A 19981-nucleotide genomic window follows, 5' to 3' on the forward strand; every position below is an offset into this window, starting at 1 on the left:
GTCTTCAGACAGGCTGCTCACCTGATGTGACCCTCGGTCTTCAGACAGGCTGCTCACCTGATGTGACCCTCGGTCTTCAGACAGGCTGCTCACCTGATGTGACCCTCGGTCTTCAGACAGGCTGCTCACCTGATGTGACCCTCGGTCTTCAGACAGGCTGCTCACCTGATGTGACCCTCGGTCTTCAGACAGGCTGCTCACCTGATGTGACCCTCGGTCTTCAGACAGGCTGCTCACCTGATGTGACCCTCGGTCTTCAGACAGGCTGCTCACCTGATGTGACCCTCGGTCTTCAGACAGGCTGCTCACCTGATGTGACCCTCGGTCTTCAGACAGGCTGCTCACCTGATGTGACCCTCGGTCTTCAGACAGGCTGCTCACCTGATGTGACCCTCGGTCTTCAGACAGGCTGCTCACCTGATGTGACCCTCGGTCTTCAGACAGGCTGCTCACCTGATGTGACCCTCGGTCTTCAGACAGGCTGCTCACCTGATGTGACCCTCGGTCTTCAGACAGGCTGCTCACCTGATGTGACCCTCGGTCTTCAGACAGGCTGCTCACCTGATGTGACCCTCGGTCTTCAGACAGGCTGCTCACCTGATGTGACCCTCGGTCTTCAGACAGGCTGCTCACCTGATGTGACCCTCGGTCTTCAGACAGGCTGCTCACCTGATGTGACCCTCGGTCTTCAGACAGGCTGCTCACCTGCTGAGTTAGCATCTGTCCTCCCCTCTGGTTCTCCCCTCTTTCCCCCCCTCCCCTCCCCTCCCCCTGTCTCTCCAGAATGTCACGTGTGACCCTACACAGGGTCTGATTACACACTCAGTGACCCACTTCAAGCCTGTGTGTGTGTCAGCAAACATGTCCAGCTTTCAGTATTTAGTTTGCCTGTGGGTGTTACTGTGTGTGTGCTGTGCTTGTTTGCTGCATGTTTCTGTGCATGTGTGTCCATATGTGTCTCTTCATTTCCTGTGTTGGCCTGCTGTATATTCCACTCTGCATGACATTGGCCCTGTGCCCTCCCTCCCTCCCTCCCTCCCTCCCTCCCTCCCTCCCTCCCTCCCTCCCTCCCTCCCTCCCTCCCTCCCTCCCTCCCTCCCTCCCTCCCTCCCTCCCTCCCTCCCTCCCTCCCTCCCTCCCTCCCTCCCTCCCTCCCTCCCTCCCTCCCTCCCTCCCTCCCTCCCTCCCTCCCTCCCTCCCTCCCCTTCTCTACTCTAACCCTAACACAACAATATTCCCAGAACCCAGAGAGGAGGGCGGAGGGAGGAGGGCAGAGGGAGGAGGGCAGAGGGAGGAGGGCAGAGGGAGGAGGGCAGAGGGCAAAAGTGAAAAAGGAGGATAAGAGGGGAGGGAGGAGGAGGAGGAGGGGGGAGAGAGATTCAGATCACTGCTTTTAAACAAAACCAAATGTCACGCCACTTCTGCCAGTCAGCATAATGACCTCACTCACACACCATGTACCATTTTTACTGCTCTTTCAGTTTGGAAAGACTGCTGTGTTTGAACTTTGTAAACTCTGCATAATGTTCATGTAATCCTGAGCGGAGAGGCCACACGCACAAACACATATGTTAGCTGCTAACTCTCATTAGCTGTTGTTTAGTGGCTAGCTGCTAGCTATCACCTAGGTCCACATCATGAACACTCCTGGTGTTAACTTCACACTTTGGAATTTGCTGTGTTGGAGCTAATAACAGCTAGCAGCTAACAATTAATTGACATCTAAGTTTTGCTAGACAGCAAAATAGTTAATAGCAAATAGTTAACTTAACACCATGAGTGTAGCTATTGTTAGCTGTTAGCGAGATGTTAGCTGCTAGTTGTTGTTAGCTGCTACCTGTTCCTAGCTGTTGTTGAATTGTTAGTTATTTGCTGCTAGCTGATTGTAAATAGCTGCGAGTCAGTAGACATACTGGATATGTGCTCTGTCCTGTTCACTAATGCTGTTTACGATCTTGTCACATGATCAGCCTTGATGGTACACAATCAGCTGGAATGTGAGTTTGAGTGTATGTGCTCAAGCCTGGCCTCCTGTGTCTAATAGCCATGCATGTGTCTGGAATGTGACTCGACTGTATCCTTTCTTTTATGCTGATTTCAGTTTCTCCTTCTTTCTGTGTGTGTGTGACTGTCGGACTCCTTGTTGTAAATTCCTATCTCCATTATGTGGTCAATTAGTCATCTGGACTTGGTTTATTTACATTGTAACAGAAACTCCCGTAGTCTGTTCCCAAATGCTCTCATATCGCCTTCCTGCTTCTTCCTCCTCCCTCTCGCCTCCCCCTCCTCCCTCTCGCCTCCCCCTCCTCCCTCTCGCCTCCCCCTCCTCCCTCTCTACTCCTCCTGCTCTCTCCTTCCTCCCTTCTCTCTTTCAGTCTGACGTTTTAAAGACCCATTCCACCCAGGAAGCAGATCATTGTTGAAGGAAGACATCTCTTTCTCTCTTTCTTTTTTTCTCACTTTCCATCTCTATGTATATAATTATACCTATTATTGTATATTGAATTATATATCCATTTCTCTCTGTATCTCAATATACAGTTGGTTGTTTTTGTGTGATTAATTTTGGTCTAAGTAATATCAATACCTATACATATCTCTATATAATTATAGCTTTAATTATATCCCTAATTGCATATCTAATGATATATCCATTTTTTTCTCTCTAGCTCTCAAACAGAAGCTCAACTTTCCCTCTGGCATGACTACATAAATGTGTGTGTGTGTGTGTGTGTGTGCTTGTGGTTGTTTTTGTGTTATTAATTTTGGTCTCAGTAATATCCTGCCTCTGTTGTTTATCCAAGGAATGTACATCCCCAGGGATTGTAACCACAACACACACACACACACACACACACACACACACACACACACACACACACACAGTGTCTCCCATCAGTGTGACAGATAAGTGACCTGTGGTTCAGCTCCACAGGGAGCACATTCCTCTGATGGCGACTTAAAACATCCCTGATCTCTCTCTCTCTCTACACCCTCTCTCTCTGTCTCTCTCTCTCTCTACACCCTCTCTCTCTCTACACCCTCTCTCTCTCTCTCTACACCCTCTCTCTCTCTACACCCTCTCTCTCCCTGATTCCTGATCTGTCTCTCTCTCTACACCCTCTCTCTCCCTGATCCCTGATCTCTCTCTCTCTCTCTCTCTCTCTCTCTCTCTCTCTACACCCTCTCTCTCTCTCTCTACACCCTCTCTCTCTCTCTCTACACCCTCTCTCTCTACACCCTCTCTCTCTCTACACCCTCTCTCTCTCTACACCCTCTCTCTCTCTACACCCTCTCTCTCCCTGATTCCTGATCTGTCTCTCTCTCTACACCCTCTCTCTCCCTGATCCCTGATCTGTCTCTCTCTCTACACCCTCTCTCTCCCTGATTCCTGATCTCTCTCTCTCTCTCTACACCCTCTCTCTCCCTGATTCCTGATCTCTCTCTCTCTCTCTCTACACCCTCTCTCTCCCTGATTCCTGATCTCTCTCTCTCTCTCAGTTCAGTTCAGTTCAGAATGCTTTATTTATCTCTCTCCTCTCTCTCTCTCTCTACACCCTTTCTCTCCCTGATTCCTGATCTGTTTCTCTCTCTCCCTGATCTCTCTCTCTCTCTCTCTCTCTCTCTCTCTCTCTCTCTCTCTCTCTCTCTCTCTCTCTACTCCCTCTCTCTCCCTGATCCCTGATCTGTCTCTCTCTCTCTCTCTCTCTACACCCTCTCTCTCCCTGATCTCTCTCTCTCTGTCTCTCTGTCCTCTGTCTCCTGGTCGGTGTGTGTGTGTGATAACCGCTCCATAAACAGTGATAGATTATAAATATCCCCTTATCGTTCACTTGACAACAGCCTGCGACGAGCTGGCCTATTATGGGATGTCCTGGAGATTAGGAGGTCTGGTTTCCAATGGCAACAGGGTACAAGGTGCGAGTAAATGCAAGTTTAAAAAAAATGTGTATTCGTGTTTGGCTTCAATTGAACTTTGTCTCTCTTGTGGTGTGTGAGACAGCCAGACATGTTATGATTTGCTGCACAGCAGCTCTGTCAAACATCCATTAAACACATAGTCCTCCTGTCTCTCTCTCGCTCTCTCTCGCTCTCTCTCGCTCTCTCTCGCTCTCTCTCGCTCTCTCTCGCTCTCTCTCTCTCTCTCTCTCTCTCTCGCTCTCGCTCTCGCTCTCTCTCTCAGCCATGTGGTCTGAGTAGATAAGACTCTGGGCTGTACTGGACTCTGTTTGTCATGAAGCCATGTAGAAGAACAGAGACAGCAGACCATCACACACGAGGCCTTCTGATGACCCAGATGGTGTGAAGGCTTGTTGTTGGCAGGAAACACACAGCTGATAATGAGGTGTTGGTGTCTTGAACCTAGGTGTCCCCAGGATGGCAGCCATGACAGTGAGATGACTGATCGACCCTCTGGCCTTGGTGTGTGTGTGTGTGTGTGTGTCCATATCCCCTCTTACAGGGGGTCACAGATGGGTAGCTCTCTCTTTTTTGTTTCTTCCATCCACCTACTCCTCCAGCTCCTTCCATCCCCTGCTCGCTCCCCCCACACCTCCCTCTACTCGTCTCCTCTCCCTCCTCCATCCCTTCATCTCTCCATCTCTGCTGCAGGCCTGTTCTCCTGACGTCCAGTCACCTGCAGGAGGCAACAAGTTGTGTCGCTTCAGAGCCTGAGGAGAGAAAGCTCTTTGTCTTTCTGTCTCTGAATCACTGCGTCTCCACAAACGGGGTCTGCTCTAAACAGTCCTGTGTGTGTGTGTACTTGCATGCGTGTGTGTCGGAACACATCCAGTCACACACACATGGCAGGCTGCCAGCAGCATTTATGCAGCTCATGCCAGCCTGGTGCCAGACGCCACTTCTGAGTGTGTGTCTCTCTCTCTCTCTCGGTAATTTATTAAAGAATACTAATTTAACATAACAAAAAGGTGAGGTATGTAGGTCAGTGGTGTACGTGTGTGTGTGTGTCTCATGATAGTGAACAGTGTTGAAGGGTGTGTTAACAAAAGTCAAAAGGTTGCCACAACGCAAAACAAAACATGCTGCGAACAAAAGGAAGGATCCTCTCTGCTTCCAAAGTCCTTTAGAAGGAGGAGACGACCGGCCCAGGTGTAGGAGGAGGAGGAGGAGTAGGAGGCCGTCACAAGAGAAGAGATAGGAGGAGAGAAGTGATGGGAGGAGAGAAGTGATAGGAGAAAAGGGGTGGGGCTTCTGGTTGGTAGATCAACCTGTTTCTGTTGTCAAGGTTACAACAAACTCACCAGTCTGACCGTGCATCTCCTTCTCTGACCAGATCAACCAATAGGCAAGTGCCACCTCATGGCCTCCTGGTTTAACCTTATCTCTTCCCTGGATACTGTGTGTCTTCTGTCAATACTGTGTGTGTGTGTGTGTCCCAAACTGTCCAGTACGAGCTAGCCAGTTTGTCTAGGCTAGGCTTGGCTAACTTTTCCTATGGCAATGGCACTAGTTGGTTCCTGTGTAGCTTGGCCAAGCTTATGTTCCTAGATCTTTGAAGCTGTGCTTTGGATATCTCCCATCTGTATGTCTCTTTTTGAATAAAAGAGTCTGCTTTTATTGAGCGTCTCTCTTTCTCTCCTCAATGAGCCTGTTTAAACCAACAGCATTACAAATCCATTTGGATCCTTCCAGATCTTCTTGAACCTGCTCTGGTGGGTTTATTTGATGTTCTTTCATTGGCAGCCTAAAGACTCTTGCTCTCTCTGTAAGATCCTCTCTGGCTCTGTCTGTCTGTCTGTCTGGGTGGGTATGGTGTCTATGAGCTGAGAAGAAATGGGAGACAGGGAGGGAGAGCCATAGAGAGTGACGGAGAGCAATAGGAAGGGAGGGAGAGTGATAGGGAGGGTTTGAGATGAGTGGAAGATATTAAGGAGTGGGCAGAGTGTTTGGTCATGTGAGTGTCTGGCTGGTCTGTCCTCTTCCTCCACGACATTACCCACAATCACATGGTCTGTCCTCTTCCTCCACGACATTACCCACAATCACATGGTCTGTCCTCTTCCTCCACGACATTACCCACAATCACATGGTCTGTCCTCTTCCTCCACGACATTACCCACAATCACATGGTCTGTCCTCTTCCTCCACGACATTACCCACAATCACATGGTCTGTCCTCTTCCTCCACGACATTACCCACAATCACATGGTCTGTCCTCTTCCTCCACGACATTACCCACAATCACATGGTCTGTCCTCTTCCTCCACTACATTACCCACAATCACATGGTCTGTCCTCTTCCTCCACGACATTACCCACAATCACATGGTCTGTCCTCTTCCTCCACGACATTACCCACAATCACATGGTCTGTCCTCTTCCTCCACGACATTACCCACAATCACATGGTCTGTCCTCTTCCTCCACGACATTACCCACAATTACATGGTCTGTCCTCTTCCTCCACGACATTACCCACAATCACATGGTCTGTCCTCTTCCTCCACGACATTACCCACAATCACATGGTCTGTCCTCTTCCTCCACGACATTACCCACAATCACATGGTCTGTCCTCTTCCTCCACGACATTACCCACAATCACATGGTCTGTCCTCTTCCTCCACTACATTACCCACAATCACATGGTCTGTCCTCTTCCTCCACGACATTACCCACAATCACATGGTCTGTCCTCTTCCTCCACGACATTACCCACAATCACATGGTCTGTCCTCTTCCTCCACGACATTACCCACAATCACATGGTCTGTCCTCTTCCTCCACGACATTACCCACAGTCACATGGTCTGTCCTCTTCCTCCACGACATTACCCAATATCACATGGTCTGTCCTCTTCCTCCACGACATTACCCACAATCACATGGTCTGTCCTCTTCCTCCACGACATTACCCACAATCACATGGTCTGTCCTCTTCCTCCACTACATTACCCACAATCACATGGTCTGTCCTCTTCCTCCACGACATTACCCACAATCACATGGTCTGTCCTCTTCCTCCACTACATTACCCACAATCACATGGTCTGTCCTCTTCCTCCACGACATTACCCACAATCATATGGTCTGTCCTCTTCCTCCACTACATTACCCACAGTCACATGGTCACAGCTCGGTCATGGACACACACACGCAGGTATGCACGCATGAACAGGCATTAAAACACACACACACACGTCTGCAGTGCTGGGCCCAGCTGGGGAGCTCCTGCTCTGCCCCAGAAATCTTCAAAGAGCTGCAGTGGTTTAATCAGATGTTTGTTCTCTGGTTAATGCATGAGGCCATTTGTAGCTGCACTGTAATTAAGTCTCCAAAACTTCCGCGAGAGAAAAGGGATGTGTGTGTGCGTCTAGTGGGTTTTGATCTTCCCACACACTCCTCACCTCCGCTTTGGTCAGGATTAAATATGAAAGGAAGTCCCTTGTCTGGGAGGCTTCCACAAGCTCCTACCTGTGTGTGTGTGTGTGTGTGTGTGTATGTTCTGAGGAAGAGGTGTGTGTGTGTGTGTGTTCTGAGGAAGAGGTGTGTGTGTGTGTGTGCTCCTGAGGACAGTGTGGGGGGGGGTGGGGGTGGGGGGGAGCATGAGGGAGCATGAGAAAGTTATTTCAAGATTTTAATTGATGCTCTTCTGGCCTTTTTGCGTGTGAGTGTGTGAGTGTGCACGTGTGTACGTACGCCCTCAGTACCTAGCTATATCCTGTTGGTTTCTCTCTGCAGTGTATGTACAGCACCTTCCATGCAACACCATATTAACCACACAAGTAGACACTGTCCTATACTGTACTATGCTATACTGTACTGCAATCTGAATCTCTCCTTCTATCTCTTTCTTTCTCTCAATACAAACATCCTTCATAAATCTATCTATCCTTGATGACTGCAAGGTGTGTACACACACACCACACACACACCATGCAGGATTACTGCCTGTGTCAGCCTGACCTTGAGAAGTCTCTTAACTTGATACTCCATTAATCTGGAATAGATGAATACTGCCTGGGGTGGAAGGTCTGACAGGGGCTGTGATTGGTGGTGTGGGTGCTTGATTAGTGTGGTCTGGGCCCAGGGCTTTTCTGGCTGATTGAGTCAGACCAGCTGATCACTGTTTATTAGAGAAACTCTCCATTTCTCTGTCTCTCCCTCTTCTCGATGTCTCTCTACCCTCTCCTGGCTGTGTTAGGGCTGGGCGATATGGGTAAAACATAATTGATATAGATATTATTTCCATTTGATAACGATAATTAAGATGATAGACCACAGAATCATAGTAGCTAAATCTCTTATCGGCATAAAGTTTAGGCAGAGCGGTGTGAGAGAAATGTTTGTGGCCAGGGAGCACGTACCTGGGGTCAAGTAACTTCAGCTTTTTAAAACCTTGCTTTTGATCAATTCCTTGGTGGTAAAAAAAAGGAGAGGGGGAGGGGGGCAGTGTGGCCGCCGCCCTGCTCCAGGAAGTGTGTTCCTCCAGAGAGGATCTCCTCCTCACAGCTGCTGATGATGTCACTGATCCTCACACAGGATCACATACAGAATCATACTCTCGCTCGCTCTCATGCAAATAACAATTTGCAAGACACAGTGAAAAATGAAGCGAAAATCTAAAAAAAAAGAAAAAAAAAAAGTGAAGAGCTACAGGACATGGACATGGATATGAACAACACGTATTACAAATAGAAGGCAACGCTTCTGGTCACACGACACTCAGGTTTTCCCTCATTTCATGGCACTCTTTAAGAAATCGTCCAGATAGGGGGGCTGTGTGTCCCTCCCCTAAGAGCACTTTCATCTTTTCATCATCAGACAGTGAAGTGAACGATGGTATGAGGGTTTCAAATGTATTCAAGAAATGCTGTCTGGTATTTCTGTATTGTTGGCAGTAGTAGAAGTGCATCTGTCTCTACCCTCACTTGTCGTACAGTGACCACATATTCTCTTTATTTATATATATATATATATATATATATATATATATATATATATATATATATATATATGACAGACCAGGAGACTATATATAGGGGTCTGTGTTGAGCTGGTCAGACAGCTTCACTGCTGCTTCATATCGTGTGTGACAGCGTGCAAGTGAGTACGTGTGTGTATACAGGTGACAGGCAGACCTGGGGACAGACAGGCAGACAGACCTGGGGACAGACAGGCAGACAGACCTGGGGACAGACAGGCAGACAGACCTGGGGACAGACAGGCAGACAGACCTGGGGACAGACAGGCAGACAGACCTGGGGACAGACAGACCTGGGGACAGACAGGCAGACAGACCTGGGGACAGACAGGCAGACAGACCTGGGGACAGACAGGCAGGCAGACCTGGGGACAGACAGGCAGACAGACCTGGGGACAGACAGGCAGACAGACCTGGGGACAGACAGGCAGACAGACCTGGGGACAGACAGACCTGGGGACAGACAGGCAGGCAGACCTGGGGACAGACAGGCAGACAGACCTGGGGACAGACAGGCAGACAGACCTGGGGACAGACAGACCTGGGGACAGACAGACCTGGGGACAGACAGGCAGACAGACCTGGGGACAGACAGGCAGACAGACCTGGGGACAGACAGGCAGGCAGACAGGCCCTGCCCCCCCCCCCAAGAGGAATGTAAAACATTCTGAGCAGAGCCAGATGTGGATACTCCCCCTGACCCCTCTCCCGGTGGCCTCTCACCCTAGAAACCCTCACCCTCCCTGGGCAGAGATCACTGGGAGGCGTCCTGGTGCTGGTCCTGGTGCTGGTCCTGATTCCCATCACTGGACTGGAGCTGCTGGAGGGGAGGGGGCAGAGACATGGAGAGGAGAGAAACGATAAGAAAAAAATGGAGGGAGGCGGGAGGGAGGGAGAGAATGTCAGAAAGAGAGATGGAGACAACACAGAATTAGAGGGGGAGTTGAAAGGAAGAGAGAGGAAGGGATGTTTTCTTTAGGTCATGTGGGGCGTGCGTGTGTGTGTGTGTGTGTGTGTGGTGGCCTCAAGCTGGACAGTGTAGGAGTGTGTTTGGGGCAGCAGGATGTAAGAGCTGTTGATATGACGTCCCCGTAGAGTTGAACTGTTCACTGTCAGCAACTCTACAGAACTCACTACACGCTACACGCTACACACTACACACCACTCACACACAGACTCACACACAGACTCACACACAGACTCACACACAGACTCACAAACAGACTCACACACTACACACACACAGACTCACACACACAGACTCACACACACTACACACACAGACTCACACACATCTCTAACACCAGAAACAGTTTGTAGACCGAGCCCCAGAAAAACAGTGTTGTGTGTGTGTGTGTGTGTGTGTGTGTGTGTGTGTGGGAGAGAGAGAGCAATGGGTCTGATTTATAGTGACGGTGGAGGAAGAGATACAAAAAAAAGATGTGTGTGTTCATGAGTAAAGAGTGTGTATGTGCAGGCATGCATCTGTTTGTTGGGTTTGCCTCCCACACATCCATCTTCAGACTTGCCCAAACGATCCCCTTCATCCTGCCAGACCAGAGTAGATGAGCTCAGAGCGCCAATGCCAGGACCACCACACTGCTTCTCCCCAACTATTTATCTCTCTCTCTTTCCTCTCTCTCTCTCCATTAATCTCTGAAATCGCCCTCTTTCTCTGTGTCTGACAGAATGATGGGGCAGTGAAGCAGGGCTGAGAAGGTGCACTCTCTGCTGGTAACATGTGCTATTCTCTAGAGATGTGCAGAACTGTTCTTGATAATCAGCCAGAACAGAAAGGCTGTGTGTGTCTGTCTAGGGGTCAGATACAGAGTTCAGGGGTTAATTGTAGACCCCAGGCCTTTTTAAGGGCTTGTTTTCCTCCCAGACTGTCTAAACCACACACACACCTTCCTGACTCCATCACTTTCTCTCTCATGTCGTAGTCAGGAGTGGACAGAGTTGATGACGTTGCCATGGGTGCAGGGTTCAGGGTAGAATTGGGTGCTGTGTCTGCCAAAGCCTCATTCAGCCACAGTCTGCCGCTGAGTGTGTGTGTGTGTGTCTGCTGTACTGAGTTGAGCTCTCAGGGATTTTTATGGACCTCTTTCTCTCTTTCCCTGCATTTTTCCTGATGGTAGAGAGGCGGAGGTGGAGAGGCGGAGGGGGAGAGGGGGAGAGGGAGGGGGGAGGCGGAGAGGCGGAGGGGGAGGGGGGAGAGGGGGAGAGGGAGAGGATACTTCTGCTGCCAGTTCTCTGTGGGTTTCGGCATTCTTTCTTATAAAGACACACATACACACACACTCGCACGCACTGACGCACAGCTGTAGATGGGGTCATAAATACTGCCCCCCCCCCCCTCCTTATTGACCCCCATGGACAGATCAATGAGTCATCTTACCACCTCACCCTGATGTACAGGGATACACACCACACACACACACCACACACACACACACTGACTCTTCACAGCAGTTGTAGTTTACAAGGGGACAAGTGGTCTGAATTAAATGACAGAGTTAACTAACTTTCAGAAGGGAGGGCTCTGGCGCTCTCTCATAGTCCTTAGGGCTAGCATGGAGAATATTCCTGTGTTCAGATTCATATAGATACTATCAGATACAAGAGAGCAGTTCAATCAGTGAGTAGGCTGATCTGACAGTGATGTGTGTGTGTGTGTGTGTGTGTTACTATCTTGCGTAAACCTCAGGCTGAAAGACTGTGACAGTCAGAGATGGAGAGATGTGGTGGATGGAGAGTTTGGATAGTATTGTTATCTGGATAGTACTGTTATCTGAGTTCAGTCCTGCTCAATCTTAGATGTGTCACACACACACACACACACACACACACACACAGACACACACACACACACAGACACACACACACACACACACACACACACACACACACACACACACACACACACACACACACAGTCTTAGATGTGTCTATAGAACTATGTGTTGGATCATGTCACACACTGGAACGTGAGAATAAGAAGTTCAGAGATGGCTTAACGTGTGTGTGTGTGTGTGTGTGTGTGTGAGAGAGAGGAGCCAGGAAGCAGTTGGCACAGTGATGTCATTCCTCCGTTAGGGTTAGGTGTAGGGTCAAGGTTAGTGTAATATAAATCAGCTAACTTTCCTTATAGAGGAAATGCTGTGTTTATCTCAGTCCTTGTTTCCTGGTTGAGGAGAATGGTCTCCAAGAAAAAAAGACTTTGCTCCGCTCTGCTCTCCTCTGCTCTCCTCTGCTCTCCTCTGCTCTCCTCTGCTCTCCTCTGCTCTCCTCTGCTCTCCTCTGCTCTCCTCTGCTCTCCTCTGCTCTCCTCTGCTCTCCTCTGCTCTCCTCTGCTCTCCTCTGCTCTCCTCTGCTCCGCTCTGCTCCTCTGACTATACTGTGTTCCTTTTGACACACACACTTACACAGTTTCTCCATAATGGTGTTGTCAGCAGTTTGATGATGATTAAGATGATCCTCTCACCAAACTCATTATCATGTGAGCTAGCATAGCCTAGATTATCCCTGCAGTGGGTGTGTGTGTGGGGGGGGGGGGAGAGAGGGTACTAACCAGCACTTAAACTGACGTCTAAATTAAATGTGCTCACGTATAGAGGAGAGAGAGAGAGACACTAACAATGTGTTGTTTCATATCAGTGTGAACAGACTAAAACATGATCCAGTCCTACAGGTTTGCCAGGTCATTGTGTGTGTGTGTGTGTGTGTGTGTGGTGATTGTGTGTGTGTGTGTGTGTGGACCTGTAATTCCCCATAATCCTTTGTTTCCTCCACTGACAATAAGGACGCCAGCCTGTGTGTGTGTGTGGGTGTGTGTGTGTGTGTGGGTGTGTGTGTCCATACTGTATGTGGGTCCAAGGGCCACAAACTAGAATCCCTCCTGGGAAGTAATAAAGTACAAATATACATGTACCAAATACTTTACTAATACGTTACTGTACTTAAATAGATGTTTCTAGTACTTCACTTTAACTTGAACGTATAAGTGAACTTAAATTATATATTTTAAGTTTCAAACAACTTAAAACTAAAGTTTTGAAAGGTTGAAAAAATATATTTATATCTCACACACACACACACACACACACACACACACACACACACACACACACTCTCTGTCAAACGGACACAATCACCACACACACCCTCTGTCTAGTCTTCTCCAGCTTTTGTATGGAACCATGTCCCTCAGTGGTACAACGCTGCCTGTGTGTGTGTGTGTGTGTGTGTGTGTGGGCCTCTGAAGCCAGCTGGGCGTGTGTGTGTGTGTGTGTGTGTGTGTGTGTGTGTGTGTGTGTGTGTGTGTGTGTGTGTGTGTGGACAGCTATACAGTAGGGTCAGATGGGCTGTCGTCAAACTGTTCTTCTGACCACCTTACTGGAGAGAGGAGGAGAAGAGGGTTTCTTCGCTGAGAGCTGTGAGAGGGATTTTGATAGCTTATGTCTCCTAACTTCTGGATAACGTCATGTTTACAACCTCCTGATTCAACTGCTGCACTGGGCTCAGGCTGCACACACACACACACACACACACACACACACACACACACACCACAGGTACACACAGACTGACTAATGGAACCACTGTGTGTGTCAGAGAACTAATTAAACCACTTTCTCTCCTCCTTTCTCCATCCCTCGCCCCCTTTCTCCATCCCTCGCCCCCTTTCTCCATCCCTCGCCCCCTTTCTCCATCCCTCGCCCCCTTTCTCCATCCCTCGCCCCCTTTCTCCATCCCTCGCCCCCTTTCTCCATCCCTCGCCCCCTTTCTCCATCCCTCGCCCCCTTTCTCCATCCCTCGCCCCCTTTCTCCATCCCTCGCCCCCTTTCTCCATCCCTCGCCCCCTTTCTCCATCCCTCGCCCCCTTTCTCCATCCCTCGCCCCCTTTCTCCATCCCTCGCCCCCTTTCTCCATCCCTCGCCCCCTTTCTCCATCCCTCGCCCCCTTTCTCCATCCCTCGCCCCCTTTCTCCATCCCTCGCCCCCTTTCTCCATCCCTCTCCTGTCTTTCCCCCCTCTCCTGTCTTTCCCCCCCCACCCCTGCTCCCCAGACATGGAGGGGTGGTGGCGGGCGGCCCTGTGCCTCCTGGCGTCTCTCTACCCTAGCTCCACCCAGGCGGGCGACCCCGTCTTCTCGTCTGACACCCTCATCAACAACGTGGTGCGTGACCCCGCCACGGGGCGTGTGTACGTGGGCGCCGTCAACGCTGTGCTGCAGCTGTCCTCTGAGCTGGTGCTCCAGTCCCTCTCCCGCACCGGCCCGGTGGAGGACAGCCGCTCCTGCACGCCCCCCGTCACCCCAGCCTGCACGGAGAGGGTGGAGACAGACAACCACAACAAGCTGCTGCTGGTGGGGCCGGGGGGGCAGCTGGTGCTGTGCGGCAGCGTGTTCAGAGGGCTGTGCTCCCTCAGGAACCTGTCCCACGTGGAGCAGCTCCTCTACTTCAGCGACACCAAGGGGGAGAAGACCTACGTGGCCAGCGCCGAGGAGGCTGTGTCTGTGGTCGGGATCATGTCGTACTTCGTCACCAAGAACAGCGAGAACCTGCCGGTGTTTGTGGTGAGGGGCAAGGCTGGGGTTAGAGGCTGGAGTTAGAGGCTGGGGCTAGGGGTTGTGGTCAGGATAAGGCAGGGCCCGTGATGTGCAGTAAATAGGATCTGGACATATCTAAAATAGTATTTTAATTAGGGATGCACCAATTACAAACGGGTACGAGTATTTTTATTTGTATACTTGCCGATACCGAGAACCGATACTTCTTAGATTTGGTCTCCATGAAAGTGCAATTAATTTTAGGGATGCACCAATAAAAAAATGTCAGGACCGAGTACGAATACAAATTTTCTGGTATCTGTATTGGTGCATCCATAATTTAAATGATTTAAATATTAGTATCATTTAACACCTCTTCCTTCCTTCCTTCCTTCCTTCCCCCCCCTCCCTCCCCCAGGTGGGGAAGGGCTACGGCAGCCAGGACAGCACCAAGCTCATCAGCACGCGGGTCCTGCAGGACTACTCTGACTGGGTCGTGTTTGACAGCATCATCGAGGCGTCAGCGGTTCAGGCCAGTCCCTTTGTGCCCAGCTACCTGCACGACTTCCGCTTCGTCTTCAAGCACGACGGCTTTGTGTACTTCCTGTACTCGCGCACACTCAGCGCCCAGGAGAGCCGCACATACACCTTCCTGTCCCGCATGTGTGAGGACGACCACAACTACTTCTCCTACACTGAGCTGCAGCTCAACTGCAGCGCCACCAACAGGTTCAACAAGGTTCAGGTGAGAGGGCAGGACTGGACCTGGGACTAGGACCAGAACTAGAGTGAACTACAACCACACCAGAATATTTCTAAATCTCCTTCTTCTCCCTCCTCCCCCCAGGCAGCCTATGTGTCTGAGCCTGGCTTGGCCTTGGCCAGTAACCTGACCCTGTCAGGTCGCTGGGGCGTGGTGGAACCCGGGGACCCCGTCCTGTTTGTGGTGCTGAGTGCAGAGGAGGAGGGGGGCTCCAGCTCAGGGCTGTGTCTGTACCCCCTGGAGGCAGTGAACCAGCGGCTGGTGGAGATCATCTCAGCCTGCTACAACCACGCTGGCAAGATCAACGACCGGCCTGCTGTATACATCCCCTACTCCTCCAAACCAGAGGAGCTCTGCATCACCAAGAGCGAAGTGAGGAGCACGCACACGGGAACACACACACAGGAACACACAGGAACACACAGGAACACACAGGAACACACAGGAACACACACACAGGAACACACACACAGGAACACACACACAGGAACACACACACAGGAACACACACACAGGAACACACAGGAACACACACACAGGAACACACACACAGGAACACACAGGAACACACAGGAACACACACACAGGAACACACAGGAACACACACACAGGAACACACAGGAACACACAGGAACACACAGGAACACACAGGAACACACACACAGGAACACACAGGAACACACAGGAACACACACACAGGAACACACAGGAACACACAGGAACACACACACAGGAACACACAGGAACACACACACAGGAACACACAGGAACACACAGGAACACACAGGAACACACAGGAACACACACACAGGAACACACACACAGGAACACACACACAGGAACACACACACAGGAACACACAGGAACACACAGGAACACACACACAGGAACACACAGGAACACACAGGAACACACAGGAACACACAGGAACACACACACACAGGAACACACAGGAACACACACACAGGAACACACAGGAACACACACACACAGGAACACACAGGAACACACACACACAGGAACACACACACAGGAACACACACACAGGAACACACACACAGGAACACACAGGAACACACAGGAACACACAGGAACACACACACAGGAACACACACACAGGAACACACAGGAACACACACACACAGGAACACACAGGAACACACACACACAGGAACACACAGGAACACACACACAGGAACACACACACAGGAACACACAGGAACACACACACAGGAACACACAGGAACACACACACACAGGAACACACAGGAACACACACACAGGAACACACACACAGGAACACACAGGAACACACAGGAACACACACACAGGAACACACAGGAACACACACACAGGAACACACACACAGGAACACACAGGAACACACAGGAACACACACACAGGAACACACAGGAACACACACACAGGAACACACACACAGGAACACACAGGAACACACAGGAACACACACACAGGAACACACAGGAACACACAGGAACACACAGGAACACACACACAGGAACACACAGGAACACACACACACAGGAACACACAGGAACACACACACAGGAACACACACACAGGAACACACACACAGGAACACACAGGAACACACAGGAACACACAGGAACACACAGGAACACACACACAGGAACACACAGGAACACACAGGAACACACAGGAACACACAGGAACACACACACAGGAACACACACACAGGAACACACACACAGGAACACACAGGAACACACAGGAACACACAGGAACACACAGGAACACACACACAGGAACACACACACAGGAACACACACACAGGAACACACACACAGGAACACACAGGAACACACAGGAACACACAGGAACACACAGGAACACACACACACAGGAACACACAGGAACACACACACAGGAACACACAGGAACACACAGGAACACACAGGAACACACACACACAGGAACACACAGGAACACACACACAGGAACACACACACAGGAACACACACACAGGAACACACACACAGGAACACACACACAGGAACACACAGGAACACACAGGAACACACAGGAACACACAGGAACACACACACAGGAACACACACACAGGAACACACACACAGGAACACACACACAGGAACACACACACAGGAACACACACACAGGAACACACACACAGGAACACACAGGAACACACACACAGGAACACACACACAGGAACACACACACACAGGAACACACAGGAACACACACACAGGAACACACAGGAACACACAGGAACACACACACAGGAACACACAGGAACACACAGGAACACACACACAGGAACACACAGGAACACACAGGAACACACACACAGGAACACACAGGAACACACAGGAACACACACACAGGAACACACAGGAACACACAGGAACACACACACAGGAACACACACACAGGAACACACACACAGGAACACACACACAGGAACACACACACAGGAACACACACACAGGAACACACACACAGGAACACACACACAGGAACACACAGGAACACACAGGAACACACACACAGGAACACACACACAGGAACACACACACAGGAACACACAGGAACACACACACAGGAACACACAGGAACACACACACAGGAACACACACACAGGAACACACAGGAACACACACACAGGAACACACAGGAACACACACACAGGAACACACAGGAACACACACACAGGAACACACACACAGGAACACACACACAGGAACACACAGGAACACACAGGAACACACACACAGGAACACACAGGAACACACAGGAACACACACACAGGAACACACAGGAACACACACACAGGAACACACAGGAACACACAGGAACACACACACAGGAACACACACACAGGAACACACAGGAACACACACACAGGAACACACAGGAACACACACACAGGAACACACACACAGGAACACACAGGAACACACACACAGGAACACACAGGAACACACACACAGGAACACACAGGAACACACACACAGGAACACACAGGAACACACACACACAGGAACACACAGGAACACACACACACAGGAACACACAGGAACACACACACAGGAACACACACACAGGAACACACAGGAACACACAGGAACACACAGGAACACACACACAGGAACACACAGGAACACACAGGAACACACAGGAAGGAACACACAGGAACACACAGGAACACACAGGAACACACACACAGGAACACACACACAGGAACACACAGGAACACACACACACAGGAACACACAGGAACACACACACAGGAACACACAGGAACACACACACACAGGAACACACAGGAACACACACACAGGAACACACACACAGGAACACACAGGAACACACAGGAACACACAGGAACACACACACAGGAACACACACACAGGAACACACAGGAACACACACACACAGGAACACACAGGAACACACACACACAGGAACACACAGGAACACACACACAGGAACACACACACAGGAACACACAGGAACACACACACAGGAACACACAGGAACACACACACACAGGAACACACAGGAACACACACACAGGAACACACACACAGGAACACACACACAGGAACACACAGGAACACACACACAGGAACACACACACAGGAACACACAGGAACACACAGGAACACACACACAGGAACACACAGGAACACACACACAGGAACACACAGGAACACACAGGAACACACAGGAACACACACACAGGAACACACAGGAACACACACACACAGGAACACACAGGAACACACACACAGGAACACACACACAGGAACACACACACAGGAACACACAGGAACACACAGGAACACACAGGAACACACAGGAACACACACACAGGAACACACAGGAACACACAGGAACACACAGGAACACACAGGAACACACAGGAACACACACACAGGAACACACACACAGGAACACACACACAGGAACACACAGGAACACACACACACAGGAACACACAGGAACACACACACAGGAACACACAGGAACACACACACACAGGAACACACAGGAACACACACACAGGAACACACACACAGGAACACACACACAGGAACACACAGGAACACACAGGAACACACACACAGGAACACACAGGAACACACAGGAACACACAGGAACACACAGGAACACACAGGAACACACAGGAACACACACACAGGAACACACACACAGGAACACACACACAGGAACACACAGGAACACACACACACAGGAACACACAGGAACACACACACAGGAACACACAGGAACACACACACAGGAACACACACACAGGAACACACACACAGGAACACACACACAGGAACACACAGGAACACACAGGAACACACAGGAACACACACACAGGAACACACACACAGGAACACACAGGAACACACACACACAGGAACACACAGGAACACACACACACAGGAACACACAGGAACACACACACAGGAACACACACACAGGAACACACAGGAACACACACACAGGAACACACAGGAACACACACACACAGGAACACACAGGAACACACACACAGGAACACACACACAGGAACACACAGGAACACACAGGAACACACAGGAACACACACACAGGAACACACACACAGGAACACACAGGAACACACAGGAACACACACACAGGAACACACAGGAACACACAGGAACACACACACAGGAACACACAG

At 50.2% G+C, this 19981-nt stretch overlaps 1 protein-coding gene across 1 annotated transcript in view; it reads left to right on the plus strand.

Moving 5' to 3' along the window:
• The window catches only part of LOC146276249 (plexin-B2-like), a 38905-nt gene that overhangs the window by 4695 nt on the left and 14229 nt on the right, over positions 1 to 19981 (plus strand). The window contains exons 2-4 of the mRNA XM_084701299.1: positions 14014 to 14522; positions 14914 to 15240; positions 15343 to 15630. Of these exons, the coding sequence (XP_084557425.1) occupies positions 14016 to 14522; positions 14914 to 15240; positions 15343 to 15630 (1122 nt within the window). The 5' untranslated portion in view covers positions 14014 to 14015. The remainder of the gene's footprint in view (positions 1 to 14013; positions 14523 to 14913; positions 15241 to 15342; positions 15631 to 19981) is intronic.

This window comes from Hypomesus nipponensis, chromosome 7 (assembly GCF_054491055.1).
Source record: "Hypomesus nipponensis isolate SF chromosome 7, ASM5449105v1, whole genome shotgun sequence".
NCBI classification, from domain to species: Eukaryota; Metazoa; Chordata; class Actinopteri; order Osmeriformes; family Osmeridae; genus Hypomesus; species Hypomesus nipponensis.